The sequence below is a fragment of the Nymphalis io genome, chromosome 20, assembly GCF_905147045.1.
Source record: "Nymphalis io chromosome 20, ilAglIoxx1.1, whole genome shotgun sequence".
In the NCBI taxonomy this organism is placed as follows: Eukaryota; Metazoa; Arthropoda; class Insecta; order Lepidoptera; family Nymphalidae; genus Nymphalis; species Nymphalis io.
In genome coordinates this window covers 3,610,078-3,629,505 of record NC_065907.1, presented here as the reverse complement: position 1 = coordinate 3,629,505, position 19,428 = coordinate 3,610,078, and the positions used below count along the sequence as shown (strand labels likewise).

General features: G+C 37.6%; 3 protein-coding genes across 13 annotated transcripts in view; 2 read left to right on the top strand and 1 right to left on the bottom strand.

Moving 5' to 3' along the window:
- LOC126776558 (trithorax group protein osa) overlaps window positions 1-4,330 on the top strand; it is a 94,096-nt gene extending 89,766 nt beyond the window's left edge. For 7 of the 11 annotated variants that reach the window (XM_050499168.1, XM_050499167.1, XM_050499163.1 and 4 more), the window contains 3 exons: window positions 671-946; window positions 1,762-1,827; window positions 2,071-4,330. In XM_050499168.1, the coding sequence (XP_050355125.1) occupies window positions 671-946; window positions 1,762-1,827; window positions 2,071-3,972 (2,244 nt within the window). In that variant the 3' untranslated portion in view covers window positions 3,973-4,330. The remainder of the gene's footprint in view (window positions 1-670; window positions 947-1,761; window positions 1,828-2,070) is intronic. The other 4 variants (XM_050499173.1, XM_050499165.1, XM_050499170.1 and 1 more) reach the window with 2 other exon arrangements.
- A 1,362-nt stretch (window positions 4,331-5,692) lies between these two features.
- LOC126776607 (serine/arginine repetitive matrix protein 1-like) lies at window positions 5,693-13,903 on the top strand. Its single transcript, XM_050499255.1, has 14 exons — window positions 5,693-5,818; window positions 6,810-6,916; window positions 7,597-7,674; window positions 8,517-8,589; window positions 8,682-8,773; window positions 9,024-9,140; window positions 9,904-10,018; window positions 10,105-10,923; window positions 11,000-11,110; window positions 11,447-11,563; window positions 12,519-12,629; window positions 12,978-13,085; window positions 13,229-13,397; window positions 13,753-13,903. The coding sequence occupies exons 1-14, from the start codon at window positions 5,693-5,695 to the stop codon at window positions 13,821-13,823; spliced, it is 2,214 nt and encodes a 737-aa protein (XP_050355212.1). The 3' UTR covers window positions 13,824-13,903.
- A 565-nt stretch (window positions 13,904-14,468) lies between these two features.
- The window catches only part of LOC126776539 (CDC42 small effector protein homolog), a 44,380-nt gene continuing 39,420 nt past the window's right edge, over window positions 14,469-19,428 (bottom strand). The window contains exons 3-4 of the mRNA XM_050499135.1: window positions 17,062-17,156; window positions 14,469-16,404 (exon numbers count right to left, since the gene is read on the bottom strand). Of these exons, the coding sequence (XP_050355092.1) occupies window positions 16,396-16,404; window positions 17,062-17,156 (104 nt within the window). The 3' untranslated portion in view covers window positions 14,469-16,395. The remainder of the gene's footprint in view (window positions 16,405-17,061; window positions 17,157-19,428) is intronic.

Genomic DNA, 19,428 nt, shown 5'->3' with positions numbered 1-19,428 from the left:
ACAGAACATGGAAGTTAAGGTTTAGAGTGTGTGGTGGTGGCTTTACGTGATAAAAATTGTCACTGATTCATTTGCATGCTTTCACAGTTATCATGTAAGCTTAGCTATAAGTGGAACATCGACGTTGTAGCTTTGTAAATTGCGGCACGTTTCAACTCATCTCAACGAGCCGGTAAAACTATTTAATAAAATGGCATAGTCGAGATGCGTTCGGAACATTCGACGGTTTATTCATCATTATAATCATATTTGGGCTCACGGCTAGTGTAATATACGTAACGCGGAAGCTGGACTTTTTGTTTTCAATTAAATACTTTTTACATTTTTAAATTATTGCACTAACATTTAATTTTTTAAAAACGTTCAGCTTCCCGTACAACCAATTAAATAAATATACTATTTAAGTTGCTCCGCTAAGGTTAAATTTAAAATGATATGTTTTTATTTTACTACAAATATTCGTCATCATAAACACATTCAATAAAATTTCAATGTTATATTTGCTTAACTGTGATTTTCATCGGATTTTTGATGCCGTCCATATGACGCTATCGAATGTGAACAAAATGTTCAATAAATGGTTCATCGGTATTTCGGCGGCGTGCCGCGATCGCGCCTTAGCGGGGCACACAGCTCGAGTATAAATGATATGCATATATAACGCGGACAGTACGGCGTGAAGGGAGGAGCGGGAGCGGTCGGCGCGGCAGCGGCGGCGGGCGCCCCGCGGCGGCACCCCGACTTCGCCAAGGCGGAGGGCCCGTACCCGGGCGGCGGCGGCGCCAGGTTCGCGGGCAGCGCGTGGGGCGGCAGCTTCCCGCGCGCCGCGCCCGCGCCCGCCTGGCGCGCGCCCGGCCCGCTGCAGCACGCGCCGCTGCACCAGCACCAGCCCGCCTGGCCGCACCAGCACCCGCACCAGCACCAGCACCAGCCCTACCATCCGCCGGTAACGATACTTCTCTTACTTATTTCACAGTTCACGACCTCTAGCTGTCAATGTTGAAAGACAATTATACCGGGTTCGGAGTGCTCCAAGTAGACGCCACTATGAACATTTCAAAACACACGAACTCGTCGAGACTAGGTAAAAAGAGCTCGAGAGTATAATTTGAGGGCTAGTTTTTCGCTGCTCCGCTTGCTTTGAATTAAGTCTATTAAAACAGTTTAAGATAGATCAGCAGTAGGTAATTTTAAGTCAATGTTTAACCCGTTCATCCATTCATTAATTCATGTCATGCTTATATACATGGCCATTAAAGTTTGTTTGTGCTTGAAATAATATAACTAATCCTATTTGTGACGATTTGTTAATATTTTTATAAATTGTAAGTTTTTATTGCTATACATTACTTACGTAATGGTATGTAGACTTGTCGATGCGAAATTTACGAAGACTATCAATTTGCACACGAATCCTGGGCTACTTTTGAAAATTTCATTTCGCTTTATAATTACTGCATTTTTTTAAATATTTTTTTTTAAATGAAAAGTGTAAAGGAACGATATTCCTAGTCAAATCGTGGAACAAAAACTTTTACACACTAATATTAATAACATTAATATACAAGCACGCTTAACGAATGTTATCTTTTTTTTTTTATTTTAACTTTATAAAAAAAATATCTTACACAAATTTAAAGCAATAATCGTAGTCACAAAGATTTTAAAGGGTATTGTCAGGGTATCGCGTTGTGTTCGGGCTTGTCGTGTAGTTTGTCGAGAAGGGGGTAGTGATGGTAACCGCGCTGTTGGGTGTTGTAGACGCCGGGCGGCGCGGCGTGGGGCGCGCGGCCGCCGCAGGATCTGCCGCCCGCCGCGCACTCGCCCGTGAGTTCACCCGCACTCATCGCTCACTTGCACGCGTGCATACATCTGCTTCTCTAACTACTTCGTATATCGTAGTAGATATCAGTTACTTCGATTATAAGTTATTTAAGATTTCATCTACCAGTAATGCATGCACCAGGGTTTCTAAAATCAAAATTAAAAGCGGGTTTTACTTTAACTGTAATTCGATTTTAGTTTTATAATATTTATATTTTAAAATATCCTTTCTATTTTATTTTACAGGGTGCAGCTTCGGGCGTCGGGCAAATAAAAAGAGAATTAACTTTTCCCGCGGAGTGTATAGAGGCGACTGTGCCTTCCGCAGAAAAGCGACGTCGATTGACGAAGACAGATGTGGCCCCGGTCGATGCGTGGCGCATTATGATGGCGCTTAAGTCGGGGTTGCTCGCAGAAACCTGCTGGGCGTTAGATATCCTGAATATACTCCTGTTTGATGACAACTGCATAGGTTACTTCGGCCTCCAGCACATGCCCGGTCTGCTCGATTTACTGTTGGAACACTTCCACAAGAGTCTCAGCGACGTTTTCGACGCACCTGCGGCTGAAAGCGAACCGTGGTACGCGGCGCCCTCCAGCCCTGAGCCCGCGGCCAAGACGCGGCGGAGAGCAGAGCCACCTGACCCCAGCGACCGCGTGCGTCTGCTCTCCTGTGAGAACTTTACGCTCGAGTCCAGGCGCCGTCTGCCCGTGACGCTCGCGACCCGTTCTGATGAAGAGCTGTTTGCGCCGGAAGACCCAGAGCCCGATCGCGACGTTGAAGACGTCCTCGAGCCCTGGCAGATCGGCGGTGATTCGGTGGGAGGAGCGCACGTAATGCCCTGCTTCCGAGGAGAATTTGTACACTTGCCTTTCGTGCGCGTGCTGCCCGGCTCCAGGCCACCGTCGCCGCCCGCTGTGACCGCACCCACCGCTTCCCCGCGCGCCGAGCCCGAACCGGAGCCCGTACCGCGAGACGTCTCCGTCGAGCCGGACGGCGATAACCTCGAAGCTGAACCCATGGAACTTGAACCCGAGCGCCGGCCGCCACTACAGATTCGTGATCCTGCAGGCGTTCTTAAGCGCCGTCGGCTCGAAGACTACGAAGACGAGTGCTACACGCGGGACGAGCCAAGCCTCAACCTGGTCAACGAGTCGAGAGACGCCCTCGCCAAGCGGTGTATAGCCCTTTCCAATATTCTACGCGGACTCACTTTCGTGCCCGGTAATGAAGCGGAATTTTCACGATCGGGTGCTTTTCTCGCGCTAGCCGGCAAGTTATTGTTGCTGCATCACGAACACGCTCCACGAGCGGCCCGAGCGCGCGCCTACGAACGGGCAGCGCGAGACGAGGTTGACGCCGACGCGTGCTGCTCGAGTTTACGCGGAGAGAACGAGTGGTGGTGGGACACGTTAGCGCAATTACGTGAAGATGCGCTCGTTTGCTGCGCCAATATCGCCGGCAGCGTTGAACTCTCGGGGCAGCCAGAGGCGGTAGCGCGACCACTTTTGGACGGGCTACTTCACTGGAGTGTATGCCCGGCCGCCGTAGCCGGCGACGCACCGCCGGCGGCTTCCCCTGGGTCGCCGCTGTCGCCGCGGCGGCTCGCGCTAGAGGCGCTGTGCAAGCTGTGCGTGACGGACGCGAACGTCGACTTGGTGCTGGCGACACCGCCGCGCGGGCGCATCGCAGCGCTGTGCGCGGGGCTCGCTCGCGACCTGTGCCGACCCGAGCGACTCGTGGTGCGCGAGTTCGCCGTCAACCTCCTCCACTACCTGGCGGGTGCGGGTGGTGCGGCGGCTCGCGAGGTGGCGCTGCACGCGCCTGCCGTGGCGCAACTGGTGGCGTTCATCGAGCGAGCCGAACAGACAGCTCTGGGCGTGGCCAACCAGCACGGCGTGGCGGCGCTACGAGACAACCCCGACGCGATGGGCACGTCGCTGGACATGCTGCGCCGCGCCGCCGCTACTCTGTTGCGCTTAGCCGAACACCCCGAGAACCGCCCTCTCATCCGACGCCACGAACGACGCCTGCTATCACTTGTCATGAGCCAGATCCTCGATCAGAAGGTGGCGCACGAGCTGGCGGATGTGCTTTACCACTGCAGCCAACAGCGAGTTGACGAACCGCGACAGGAGGACAAGTGAGGAGGACATTCAGTGCCACGTGACGCGGAAACGTAATGCTGTGTCGTGACGTGATATCGTGACGCGGTGACGTGACGTTCGTACATGACGCGTAACGAGCGGCGTGGCGGGCGCGACAGACTGACTACCGTTGGGTACGTGTACATATAGTGATACGGCGCCTGCCGCGACCGCGATCGCTCGATGCGCCGGAGCTTCGAGCGTTAGGCTGTACAATCTGATTTTTGTTATTTATGTCCATGATGATTTATTTACAAGAATGTCAATGTGCTATAATCGATTTCTATTGTTCGATTGAGAAACAGATGTATTATAACTCGTAATTTTGATTTTTATAATAAAATGGGACTTGAATCTGTTTATTGGTTTTATGATGGAGATTTTATACCGAGTACCTTAGCGCCTTGTCTATAAGAGAGTAGTGGAGTGAGGAGCTTATGTGGGCTATAAGTTTAATTAAGTTTAATGTGAAATATTACAATAATCTATAATATATTGAAATTGAATCTGATTTCATTATTTTCTTTTCTAATTGGCATTTTAAAATTCCACACACCTTGGTTCCAAAATTACAACAAGTTTTTTTTTTTTTTTATATATAAATAAAGATTAATTATAAGTGCGCAAGTATAAAAAACTCGTTATCTAAATACAATAACTATATTATTAATTATAATATACTTGCATAAATTTGATTTAAAAACCATTTTATTTTAAGTGGTTATGAAACATAACTTGCTTGCGGGAGTCGAGCTCATGGCATCCAGTGCTGAATGATTAAAAAAAATGTTGTGGTTTACAAATTTTAAGCAAAAAATCTTGTACGGATTGTATCTAAACAAATTAAAAAAACCTTCATTTAAAATAAATTGTTGCAATTCTTGTCCTAAAAATAGGATCAAAATATGGCCTGCTACCACAAAATAATAAGATTTCAAACAAAAAAATAGTCAAATACATATTATTCTTAATAATGTATACAAAGCATTTTAAATTTAAGTGATATCTGATAAATGATCAAATGCACTTGTTCTATCAAGCTAAGGCTATATCCGATTCTAAATCGTCTTTAAAAGCTACGGTCAAACCAATGCGGATTAACATTTGATGGCGGACGAAGCACGTCGGCAAAGCGGCCTGAAATGCATAAGTTATATATATAATATAGATTTTTTTTTTATATAACATAAAAGCAACACCGCTTTGACAACAGATACACTTGATATCTTGTTGCTAAATTCTCGAGAAATCACGCCACGTACGGCGGGATAGCCATCGTGATATCCACGACGTGACGCACTCTGCAGTCACGTCGTCGTTACATCGCCCCGTCTGATGTCTGACCAAAGCTTTATCGACTGCTGAAACCAATTTCTTACTTAAGTCGGACCAACGCATTGATTAGGATATTATTCGTTGACATATTAAGGGACGAATCATGTCAAAATATGTGCCACACATACATCTATATTTTCTTAAAAAAACAAACCTGGCATTTAAGATCTGTCAATAAAACAGTATTCTTTTTTCAATTACTGGATATGACACAATAAATTCTGACCGTGTTTTTTTGGTTATCCAACATATGAAAATTCCGAATTATTTTTAACTATTGAAATTATTACGTAATTTATAAGTAACATATTTGAAATCGGTAAGAATAATGTATAAAATTTAGTTTAATTAATCAGATGTTACGCGATCCATTCGACGATATAAGATGGAATGTCAGCCGAGCGATAGTAAAAAAGTATTTAAAGTGTTCGATGCATCAAAACGTAAGCGTACCAGAAAGAAACGTGAAGGAGACGATAGTAATTCTATGGCTACCGACGACTCCACTGGCGTAAGTATGACAGAGGACCAGCGAGAATATTTTTATTGACAGTAACAGTCCCACTGCTGGGCTAAGGCCTCCTCTCCCTTTTTTAAGGAGAGGTTTGGAGCTTATTCGACCACGCTGCTCCAATGCGAGTTGGTGGAATACACATGTGGTCGAATTTCAGTGAAATTAGACAAATGCCGGTTTCTTCACGATGTTTTCCTTTACCGTAAAGCACGAGATGAATTATAATAACAAATTAAGCACATGAAAATTCAGTCGTGCTTGCCCGGGTTTGAACCCACGATCATCGGTTAAAATTCACGCGTTTTTACCACTGGGCCATCTCGGCTTGTTTTTATTACTATACTTGTAATTCATAAAATTACATAAAATTTACTAAAATAAAAAGTAATAAAAGTTCCGTCTTCTAAGTATATTACAATTAACTGAGCCGTAATATACTTACGTTCTATTCAGCGGCGTCATCTATACGCATCCGCTCCTTGATATGATGAAATAGTCTTAACAAAAAAATGTCGAACATTATCATAAAGAATGTAATAGAAGCTTATTATAATAATACAACCTGTTTATATGAAATTAGCTTTATCAAGCTAGCAGTGAAACAAGTAATATTACAGCTTGTGTTATTTATTAAAATTCGTATTTTTTTAAATAAAATTTCTGTGGGATAAATATATTTTGAATGTATAAAACCAAAATGTATCTACGGTCTTGTATGTAAAAAAATACGTAACATTACATCAGTGACATTTTAGCACGATTATAAATTACAATATCTGTGGCGCCAGAGATATCGTGATTTCCCCCGCATTTCTTGCAAATCATAATCATATCATCATTTCTGTTTATTTAAAGGATTTTCAACTATCTTGATTGAATGGCAATATAACTTATTGCGTTAAACAATATAACATAATATCAATAATAGGGTTCGTGTCATAAAGCTTTCTACATAAATACAAAATATTGTATCAAAGAATTCCTTCAGGGTTGTCAAGGGAACGGGCGTCGGATGATATCGGCAAAGGCAAGTCTTCAAGACATTCCGAATGCTCAATGTATCGACGGGGATCATGAACAAAATCTTATTAAGAGGTTAAAGGAATAAGTGCAATAAACCCTATTAATTTATATTATTGATAATGTCATGTATTAATAGTATGACTAGAACACTGATTAAAAAGTAGACACGTAGACTGGTTCCAGAGAAAAAAGGAAGGCTTAGTAGAGTGATAAATTAGAATCTATTCGTTGAATGCGGCCGCTTGCCGGATAAAAGCTTTAAAAGTATGCTGCGCTACGTGATCAATTACATTTGTAGTTCTACTCTACAAAGTATTTCAAATTTAGTTGCCATAATACTATACTAAAAGATGTGCAAATATGTTTTAATGCAGCTGTACTTAACTTGCGGCAGGGCTTTTACAACTATTTTAAATTTCAAAGGTTTTTATTGACACGTAAATGTCAGGAAATGATAAAAAAAAATTAAAATATGCGCGATAAATCCGTTCATAGTAGTTTAATTCATTTCGTAAGTTTTGTTTGCGGCCCGCGATATAATGACTAACATGTGTTTGTAGCCCCTATAAAGAAAAGGTTGAGTATGGCTGTTTTCAAAAGTGGGACGTAGGTATAACGGCGGGCTCACATCCACTTACCCAGGCTTTGAATTTTCAGACCTTTTTTTAAAGGAGCCTTCGCTCCGCAGTTAACTATAGCTGTTATAGTAATTTGAAATCTGGAAAATAATTTTAGGATAATATATTATACAGAGATAGCAGTCCTTCAATATCTCGTTCACCCGACGACGTACACCGACCTCGTTCACCGCGCCGACACCGTCGACTAGCGTATGATTACTTAATACTTATTTACTAGAAATATAATAATATGATACAGATTTGACATAATCACATTATAAGGATTAGGAACAACTTAGTAGGAAAATATCCATTTCTACTCGGAATGTCTTTATAAAACATCTAATTTTTATCAAAATTTCTTCACAAAAATCTTATTATAGAATTTATCTATTATGAGTTATATGTTCTATAATATATCTATATTATGATTTATCGTTTACATTAATAATCGCAAACACGAACGCCGGCGATGGAAATCCGAATGTTCCAATTATTTATCATAAATTATCTCGGACATGACAAGATCCAAATAATAAGTTCAGCTGTATTATATTTTTTAAAACAATTTTTCATGCCATAGTTTTTTTTACTACTTTACTTGGAAGTGATCGTTTATCGACGTAGAGTAATTAGGTAAGCAAATGGATTCATTTGATTACTTTGATTCGATGTGATTCATTTGCGTAAATGAACGCAATGTAATAAAAATATATTTAAAGAAAAATGGATCGACGCGATGGTATATAGAAAAAATGGGCCTCGATTATATTTGTAACAATTTATAATGTATATAAAAATGTGCTTAAACATAAAAAAATGTGAAATAAAATAAAAGCAAATTATATAAAATCGATTAAATTTGATATCTATGTATAATACAGGTAAATGAGAGTTACTCCATTATTTAGTTAATTTATATAATTAATTTTTTTTTAATTTAAATTTCTTAATTCATAGAACTCCTGTTTTATGTTGTACCTATTTTAATTCTTATATAAATTAGAGAATGTGCTCGAAGCATCTCAAACATTGAATTTTATTTACCGCAGGCGAGATGGAATATCTCTGGCTCTAAAAGCTGGTCTTGTATCAACGCCACGGTCTATTTCGCCTAACTTGCCGGTGATTATTTACATTTTTCACATATATTTTGAATTTTAAAATTTTCTTTTTTTATCGTGTTTAACTTTATTCAACGTAACGCATGTATTCAGGTCGCTGATGACCAAATTTCATCTGTTCCGAAGGACCAAGATTCATTTATTTATGCATTTTTGGAAGAAGCCATAAAAAGAGATAAGAAAAAGTAAGTAAATTATAAAATAACAATAATACAATATAATTTATTAGTAAAGATAAATATGAATAAATCATCTCGTGTATTTTTATTATTTGGTGTAGATTTCACTCGATCGTCTGTTCTTTATCGTATGAATAGAATCTTAAATGAAATGTTTTATTTTAAGTATCTTACAAAAGTGAAATAAGTATTAGTTGAACTTAGCCGAGGAAACTACATTGCTTGTGTGACCTAATAATTGTTTGCTTATGATTAGACATCGTCATAGCCGACGCCATGATGATCGCAAGAGTCGCGATCGTGATGTTTCCATTTCGAGAGAGCGCCGACACCACCATCGGAGACTTCGAGACGATATTAGGGAACGTGAAAAGTATGTATACTTACTGTATTTCAATGCTGCCATTATTAAAGTAAATATAAACAAACCCAAGAGATTTGCTAACAATTATGTGATATTATGCATTACAAACAGTTCTTAATTACCCTGAGGAACCTGTTGCACATTAGACAGTGTCGTACCTGTGACAAACGCGATTTATTTAAAACCCTGGCGCTTTGAAAATGTCTGAAATCCTTTGTGATATTATATATAGGGACAAAAAACTTGGTTAGGATAATGTTGTGTGTTAAAATGTTCCTATTTACTTTAGTGTTATTTTTGCTAATGTGCATACTGTTTCTTTTTTTTTTATATATATTCGCCGGGAGGGCAAATGACTACTCCACCTGATGGTAAGTGGTAGTAGAGTCCAAACGCGACGACGGCCAGTACAGACCGGAAAAACGTTCTGCACTAGCCGCCTTCGCCTTGCCGGCCCGCAAGATGCCTCTTCACGCCTCGTTTGAAGGAAGCCGGGTTGTAAGAGGACACGTGAGCTGGTAACGAATTCCATTTTTTGGAAGTGCGACAAAGAAAGGAGTTGCCAAATTTCTTTGTTCGCGATGGAATTGATGTCACAGTTAGGCGGTGACATCGAGAACCAGCTCGCGTGGACTTAAGAAGAAGGGGGAAGCAGGAATGATATGACTACAATTATATATCAGAATCAGATTGTTGGCTAATCGTGTTTATTGGTAAAAATTAAACCATTTACTACTTATGTGTATACATATTTTATTTTTCAATTATTTAGACTAACTAAAGAAGAAACTCCTGGACTTGAACAAGCAGCACTTTTCGAAACATTTGCAAAGCTTTGTGCCCAGATGAATGAGAAAACTGCACACTATGCCCCCATTAACCAAGTTGTAAGCTTTTATTTATCACTTGCAATTATAATACATTACGTTTAGGTATTCTTATATTTTTTAATGATGTTAATTGTTTTTTATAGCCTCGTTCGCAAAGTCATAAATCACTGCAGTGTGAAGTTGCATCGCGTCGAGATTTGCTCGATGAAACACAACGAACAGTACGACATAGCAGTCGTGACTATTCCAGAGAAAATTTGTCCCCATCGAGAATTCGAAGCCATGAACATTTTCATAGTAGAAACCGAAGTCAAGAAAATACAACTATTCCGATAAACAGCAGAAAGGAAAAATGCGTTTGTTGCGATCCATATGAAAAACAACCAGCCAGGTATTCCAGCAAAGTTAACGTTGAAACAAAACATTACGAAGACGAAAGATACAGAAGTTACCCGCCAGTAATTTCTCCAACTAAAAGTTGTATTAACGGAAAATATAGATCTAACGTGCCAGAACAAAGAGACAACAGAGCATTCGATGAACGAATAAATAGAAAATATGACGACAGACGTCGACCATGCGAGCAAAAAGCTAGTAGAAGTTTCGATATGCAACGAGAGAGGTACATTGACGATAGAGGATATAGAAGAACAGCCAGAAGTGATGGAATTAAGGACATTCCTTACGACGACCGAGATTATACAGAGCGAAGATATGAAGCAAGTAAAGGCAGAGAAAAATACTATGATAAAGACATTCCAGAAAGAAAATTTTCAACATTACCGAGTAAAGAACGAAGATCGAGAAGAAATTTGGAAAAATTTGAACGTGTCTCAGTAGCATCGAGAGATGATGACTATAGGGACAGATACTCAGAGAGAGAAAGAGATTCAGGACTGAGCGTAGCAGACGGTGAGACCAGTACGATGAGTGGAAAAAGTAATTACTTGCGAGTTGTTAAGGTAAGTGATTGTTGTAAAGTATGCCTTAGGAAAGGTTGCGTTGACTTTTATTTATATGTTTGTTATTTTATTTTAGCAAGAGATATCAGAGCAGCGTGAGGCGATGGACAAAATGATGAAATTATGGAAGGAGTTGATGCGGTGCTTCAAAGGTGTTTCACAAACACAAAGTCCGAATAAAGTTGATGTAAGTATTTTTATGTTTTGCTTGAAATGTTTGTGATAATTTTAGTGGAATTAAAAAACAAAACTGCTGGTGTGTGTGTAATGTACTTCACATTATAAAACAAAAAGGCCGTATTACCTACTATTATCTATAACCATTGAACCCGCACAATCAAATTTCATAAATTTAAATAATTATAATGATATCAATAATTATGATGATATAGGTATCTCTTGTTAAAAAAAAAGGATGAGAACCGTCAGAAAACAATTATGAGTGAAAATGTATTTTCGTATTCAACGTGAGTGTTCTATGAGTGTTTATATTATTGATTCAAATGATTAATGTTGCACGTAGGAATCTGCGGCTAATGTACGCGAATCTGCCGTCGAACAGCTGCGTCTGTGGCGGGAGTGCATGCGGCGCTACGAGACGGTCGCTCGCGACGTCGGCGACACCGACGCGAGGCTCATGGTACACGTGTATCCCGTAACATCCGATAGATAGATACTTTTTTATTGGCTTACTTGAATATATATCGATAAATCTTTTTTTAACATAAGAAAAGCATATAGAAAGCAATAGTCTAAGTGGCAACTTACAGAGCGCCAGGCCAATGGTTTATTATTTATCTAATATCCAAAAGGTAGTAAATTTAGGAGTAAGGTAAGGTAGTAAACTTAGACTATTACGCTTTCTTATTGATGGTCAAAAATCTACCAGTGGTTCGGAAAGAAACACCTCTGAATAATCGGCGAAAGTATCTCAACGTAAATATCCATACTTACATTTATCCACGCGAAGCAGCGTGAATATAACTACAAACTTCGCGTCTTAGCAAAAGGGGGTGATGGGAGATTTTGCGCTCTGACTATGAATATACCACGTCAATTAAAATTTAGGTTATAAATATTATCGATACGAGTACATCCAGAACTACATGTGAAATCTTCATCAAATCACTCCTGAAATCTTATAATAATATATGTGTTATTTTAAATTAACAAAATCGTACCAGCCTCTTATCTCGGAAGATTAGTCTCACGTTGTCATTAGAGGCCCTTAGCGACTTGTTTATGGTAATTGACTAATGAATAATGAAGCTGACGACTGCTTGCCACTTCACGCTTGTGATAACTCTAAATAGCATAATCTCGACTGCGTGCAACGTTTCTAGTCATTCAGTATATTTGCGTTGCACAAGGATGAAATTTATTCTATTTTTATAAAATAGGAAGGTGGAGATGCAGATGTGCCACCTGATGGTAAATGGTCACCATCGCCCATAAATATTAGTGCTGTAAAAATATTAAACGTTGTTTATATTGTCAATGCGCCACTAACCTTCGGAACTATGATGTAATATTAACTTATTACCAAAATTACCAAGGTTTTGATTGTCATGAATTTGTTATCATTCTATTTTTAGGAGGAAATAAACAAGCAAAGATCAGAAATGTCAGAAATGGCTAACATGTGGCAGGAGTGCCTGCAGCGATACCGCGACATGAGCAATGACTTCAACAACCTCAAGCAACAGGTGATTTGAATTGATTAAAGTAAAAAGTCTGCAGATCCCGAGATCGAGTTTTAGGTTTCTCTGACAAGAAATTTTCAGTAGCAGCAGTTCTCAGACTTTATAATTTGTATGTACATAAAGCCTTTGTTCTCTTTCATTGTTTTGCTGACACATCAATAGCGTCACCCCCGATTTAACGTTTCAGTGCTCATCAATATTTATGAAATTCAATTTATGTGTAAATACTTTTGATTTTTAGTAATAATTATTTTGTAAAACAATAATCTCTCTCTGCACGCCTACAAAACACTTTGCAATGGTTCGGGGGAAGAGGACTAAAAGAGATAATAAAGCTCGATTTCTTCACAGCTGGCAACATCCGAAAGCCCTACCCGTGCCGCAGCTCCCCCACTGGTGTGCGTGGAGGGCGAGGGTCCATCGGCAGTGCCCTACCGACTGCCACCCACTTATCCTCCCGTATGTTTATTGATATAAATATATAAATTACAACTTTCTGACATTTATTTTTACTTTCTCGGCTTTCTTAATATGTGACGTATATTTACATAGCATTTATTTAGGTTAAGTTCGGGATTTTGAATAGTTCCTCAATGTGTCAGATGCCTCCAATACCCCCCGGCTACGTCGGTTCGCCCTTGAAGTCACGAGTGTCCGCTCCACCGGCGTGGTGGTGGGCGGGAGACCACGCGCCTTCCCCCCGGCGGAGATCCTCTCCCGACTCGCATACGTCCAAGGAGCGCCGGCACCGACACAAGGACAGGGACCGAGGTAATTAAAGACATCTCAACTATCAACTATTTTCCTCCAAAGACTTCTCCAGCTATACCTAATATTAGTTTAAATTATTTTCTTCATAGAATCCCAAACGTAACGTATATACCTTGGAGAGATTGGTAACAATATCTGTCAAGAGTTCGAATCATTTACCTTTAGAATATAAATAAATTTGATTACAAGAAATAGCTTTAGTTGTAGTTATAAATCTGTCAACGAATGTTATTATATAACAAATGTATTTTATATCCTTCTATAATTAAAGAACTGACTTTATAACTGTAAATATGGTTTCAAGAAGGTGTAATTTTGACGATGAAATTTGATATATTTGTTTTTAATTTTATAGATGATACAAGGTACAAAGAGAAGTCTAAGGCAGGCGGCGCTCGCTCCGAGCATAGACACAGAAAACGATGACAAAAATTCAATGATATTATTATTTTAAGTAAAGTGTTGCTGTACTTTAGTTTGTATTAAATATTCAAGTGATATTAAAATTATTGTTGATTGTCCAAAAATATATGATTGTAATAAAAAATTTGTATAATCTGTTCTTGATTTGATAGTCTTTTTTAAGTGTTTATTAAAAGAAAAATATCAATCGTAGTAGTTTTATTTATCGACATTTAAGCACTATCGTTGAATAAAATAAAGTGGAAAAGGCTTCTAATTTGGTCAAAATTCCAGTTGGTATAGTGTGATTTATCGCCTTTTTATACGTTGTTTAGCGAATGATTAGTTAAACAATGCCGCCATCTTCTTTCTAATGTCAGAGCAATAATGACAGAAAGAGTGAGATGAGTGTTAACTAAACAGGCGCTGAACAAAGTTTATAAGTAAGACCGTAATTCATTTTAAATTTAGACATGTAATCTAATGTTATTATATAGGTATTTTTAATGGAATTTTATAAAAAAAACGATTTTTTTTACCAATAAAAAGAGTACCGATTTTATTAGAAACATAAATATCTAATCCATGCTTTTATGTGGCGGATTAATAAATTAATATCTTTTGAAGATCCTTAAAGTATCTCATATTAAAATAAAACAACCAAAGATGATGATTTCACAATTCATATTTTTTCAAATATAATTACAATGTATAAATCACTATATCGAGTTACAGACAACTTTGTCGTTTTAACAATAAAATGACAAAATTATTAACAGGTTTGCAAATAATTATTTTGTTTGTATCGACATTACGTTTACAAAAACTGAACGAAATGAACATGAGCGGAAATAGTCTGTTTATTTATTTTAGGATGACACTAATGTTTACGTACATTAGTGCTATCGCCAATGCAATGCAAATAGTACATTGTCGTCAACCGCGGGATCTAAGATGTGATGTACCTTCAAAGCGGCACATTGGTACGCTACTTGATGGCCACTCGTCTGTTATTCTACCGACAAAAGTTTCGATTTCCGAAGGATAAGTGAGCCAGTGTTACTACAGACACAAAGGACATATAATCTTAGTTCCCAAGGTTGGTGCTGCGTTGACGTAAGGGATAGTATATATTTCCGTCAGCGTCAATGTCTATGGGCGGTATTGATAACTTGCCATAAGATGGCTCATTTGCCAGTCTGCCAACTAATATGAAATAAAATAAAAAGTTATAGAAGAGTAAGCGGGAGGCACGCTGCACACAGGCGGGCTTGCAGTAAGCCCTACACAGAATACTACACACTTCAGTTTTTGCAAATGCAACGACGATACACAGGATGTAAATAGATATAAAACTCTATAGACTATAAATGAACTTCCTTCTATTGTAGATTTGGGTTGAAATCTCTTCGTCATTCGTATGCCCAAAAACATTCGGGCATGAAGACATTATACTAATAATTCACAACAAACTACAACTAATTTCATACGTGGAAGATAATACAGACATCTTATTCTATATATTCATGAGAAATATTCGTCTAATTCTTAAAACTCACACAGAATGTTTACCTAAGGGATTATAGAGGCTACAATTTGGTATAACTGTTGATAATTATTCTATTCGCTATTACAAATGCGTTCAGGTTTACAAGTTCAAATAATTTAATAAGTCACGATTAAAATTCGAATACATTTTGCACATATTTTTATTAAGAAAGTTTACCAATGAAGGTAAATATTTTCTTTTTAAAACCTTTTTTTTCTTGGGCAGTGTCAATATTTTCAATTAGTTCTTTATAAGTAACATTAAATACGTTTAATATGTGGATTTATAAACATATGATCCATTTATAAAGAATGTAAATAATGTTTATTTAGTTTTAACAATAAGTAATAATATTGCTATTATTAAATTTTTTTAAGTGTAAACAAACAAAAAGTGTCCGTGGTGTATAAAAATACAAAGTTATATTTAACTGGATAATTTTTAACATTTAGCTTGTTCTTTTTTAATTTAACTATCAAAGTCAACTTGCATAGAATTACCTTTTTTAGTAATAAAAGGTAAGGTATTTAATATACCCAGGTATGTATGAAGTAACTCTACTTTATTGTATTTTGCTAATGAATTTTATTTAAATTCTTGTATCATTAGCAGATTGTGTGCACATATACAGAAATATAATTATGTTTTTCACGATTGATCTTTCGAATTACCTACTCTATTTTATTTATGGCTTAGTTAGAAATAGGTACATATGAACAAAAATGCCTTACAATTTACATTGCAAAATGGAGTACCGTACTCATTGTACAAATTTAGAAAAATTATAATAAATTTATAGAAAATTTTCTTCGTCAAATAGTAAATGACTTGTTATAATTATTTGGTACAAAATAATATAATCGCTATGTGCGTGCATCGTCTAAATTTAGGTAACTCATTTTTATCTCCGGTGTTATTCTCTATACACAACAAAACATAACTATCTAAACTTAAAATTAAAGGTTCTTTAATAAATACATATTAAGATCATATTAGAATATTTTCACTCTATTTTGTCACAAACGTCTCTGATAAAGCCGCCTTCGCTCAATAAACCTGGAAATAATAAAAAAAAACAATCAGTAATGTTATGAACAGTTAAAACCCTCCCTTGTTTTATAATATAAATAAAAAAATATAATATCAAAATATAATAATAAACACGTTATTTGTTTTAACTTATTATAGTTTATTCGTAGTTTTTTTTATATTATAATTTAATTCGAGGAATTAAAAATTATAATATATATATAGTATAAATAACTTAAGCCTAACGTCCACCTGTTTTTAAGTGATACCTATGTTTAAGGTTTAGGTAAGATTGAACGTTTGAGACAACCACTGGGGGTATGGCTTCGTGCAAGCTCATTAGATATTCTACCGCAAAAACGCCAGTACTTGGTATTGTCTCGGTTTGAAGGATGAGTGAGCTGGTGTAATTACAGGAACAAGGGATATAACATCTTAGTTTCCACGGTTGGTGGCACATTGGCGATGTTAACATTTCTTACAATGCTGATGTATATGGGCATTGGTGACCACTTACCATCAGGTGGCCCATATGCTTGTCCGCCGTCGTTAAATGTGAATTACAAGAAAGAAACTATCCACTCAGGTACTGAAAATTGTGGGATTAAGGGAAAAAATCATCAGCCCTTTTGAATCATACCTCGAACAACATAATTATAGCTGATATTAGTATTTTTTTCTCACCTTAACACTATATGCCATCTCGTAGCCTCCCTTGCTTTGCATCTGATTCTGTATGGAGTGAAGCAGCGATGAGGGCATGTCCACGTCGGTGGATCCTGGAATGAGAAAAAGAATCCATTAAACATTACTAAAACACAAGTAAAATAGGGATATTTTTTTCTAAAAGAAATAATTTCAGTTCAAGGTATGTATGTATAATGCCTAAACCGTTTTTGATGATATTTGGTAAGCTTGAACCCCAAGGACCCAATCATAGTCTACTTTTACCTAACACCTACACCCCCTCTACATATGGAGGAAGCCACGATTGGAAACTAGTAGTTAATTACTTCAAATGTTCTTCAAGCGAATAGAAGAAGCGTAAATAAATATTTTACTAGTATGAAAAAGTATTTATAATTCTTAACTTTGATTGAGCCGAACTACAGCAATATATAATAAATATTAGGATTCAATCGCATTCAAGATATCTTCGTTTCAATCTAATTAGTTCTAAGGTTACGCGTTCACCAGACAATGAAATTGACACTGACGTTAATTATTGGAATTAATTATATAGCACGGATTAGATTGGCCTGGTCACGCGAGTCTTGTAAAAATTAGGTCATATTATAAATGATTAGTCAATTTAAGGCGCTTTTTCTTCTCGTTTAACCCGTTTTCGTTTAGTATATAGGTAGGCAGACGGGCAAATGGGCGACTTGTTGGTAAGTGTTCACCACAGTCCATGGACATCGCTGTAAGAAATATTAGTTTCATTCCTTACATCACCAATGAGCTACCAACCTTGGGAACTATGATATTCAGTCCCATGTGCTTGTGGTTACACTGGCTCACCCGCCCTTCAAACCGGAACACACCACATTATGTTACACGGTTAGTTTACACTACACTTAAGTCGTAATACACACACACACTTAGTTTTTTTTTTTTTTTATAGAATAGGAAGGCGGACGAGCATATGGGCCACCTGATGGTAAGTGGTCACCAACGCTCTTAGACATTGGCATTGTAAGAAATGTCAACCATCGCTTACATATCCAATGCGCCACCAACCTTGGGAACTAAGATTTTATGTCCCTTGTGCCTGTAATTACATTGGCTCACTCACCCTTCAAACCGGAACACAACAATATCAAGTACTGCTGTTTTGCGGTAGAATATCTGATGAGTGGGTGGTACCTACCCAGACGAGCTTGCACAAAGCCCTACCACCAGTAGTTAGTTTACTTTAAGTCGTGTTTTCGTTTCGTTTTCTGCACACATAGTGTTTGATATTACGCACGGTTTTTCTTTCATCTCTAGACTTTTATATCTCTCAATGCTCTACATGTGTATGTATTGATTAGGTTTTATATAACATATATATTTTCATTTATGACTGACAATCTTTTCTTCTATCTTTTCTTAATATTAAAATAAAAAAATATTTATAAATGGCAGCGACCTAAACGAAAACGCTGCTATGTTTTAATTAAAACATATTTATATTTCGATGACTAAAATATAATAAAAATTAGTTCCGATATATTTAAAAACAATTAAAAACATATTTTGGCAGCACGAACAAACGTGATCCGAGCTTTCCGTGCAACAATAACGACCTTGCGCTCGAGTAGTCGTCGGCCAAGTTACGGCGCCATTCGGGTCGGCTGTGAGAGCGTCCTTGATTCACCTGAAATTCCTTATAATATAAATATAAATACTTATGTAATAGGGTTGCCAGACGTCATATTTTCTCAAGAAACATTCTGATTATTCCTATATATACATATATTTACTAAAAGACGTATCGTCGTTTCTTATATAGATGAAATAAAAACAACATTATTGATATTAGATTGTTATTTATTTAGTAATTTCCATGTTACTAATAGAAGCGACTTTTCTTAATGTGACTCACAAATTTTGCGGTTTCAAGCTCGGCCAAACACTACTGATTTCATATTTGTTTTATAAGAAAAGTATCGCGGAAGCCTTCATGTGTCGGATCAAAAACTGCCACACGTGTAAGCTCCACCCCTCATTGGAGTAGCGTGATGATACACGCTCCAAACCTTCTCAAAAGAAGACATGTTTCAATTTGGCACGGCTTACTTTAACTTTTTTAATTAAGATAAAGTTATATTTCGAATTAAGCGGGTTCCTTGAATCCTATTCCAAATTGCTTCTAATAATTTAAATTATGTATTTACATTTTTTTCTGTACCATAATTGAGATTATGTTATGCTTCAAATTAATTCACAAGTTACTATTAACTTGATGATTAAATTTGACTTATTCCAAATTGCTTCTATTAATTAAAATTATTGTTGTATGAGCCGTGCTAAATAAATAGTATTTCAATTTCTTTCTTCAATTAAAAG

Excerpts from the sequence above, each read along its gene's own strand:
- LOC126776607 (XM_050499255.1), top strand. The coding sequence starts at position 5,693 with ATGGAATGTCAGCCGAGCGATAGTAAAAAAGTATTTAAAGTGTTCGAT. Across the intron at positions 6,917-7,596 it reads GAACAAAATCTTATTAAGAG|AGATAGCAGTCCTTCAATAT; the intron begins GTTAAAGGAATA and ends TATATTATACAG. Across the intron at positions 11,564-12,518 it reads ACACCGACGCGAGGCTCATG|GAGGAAATAAACAAGCAAAG; the intron begins GTACACGTGTAT and ends TTCTATTTTTAG.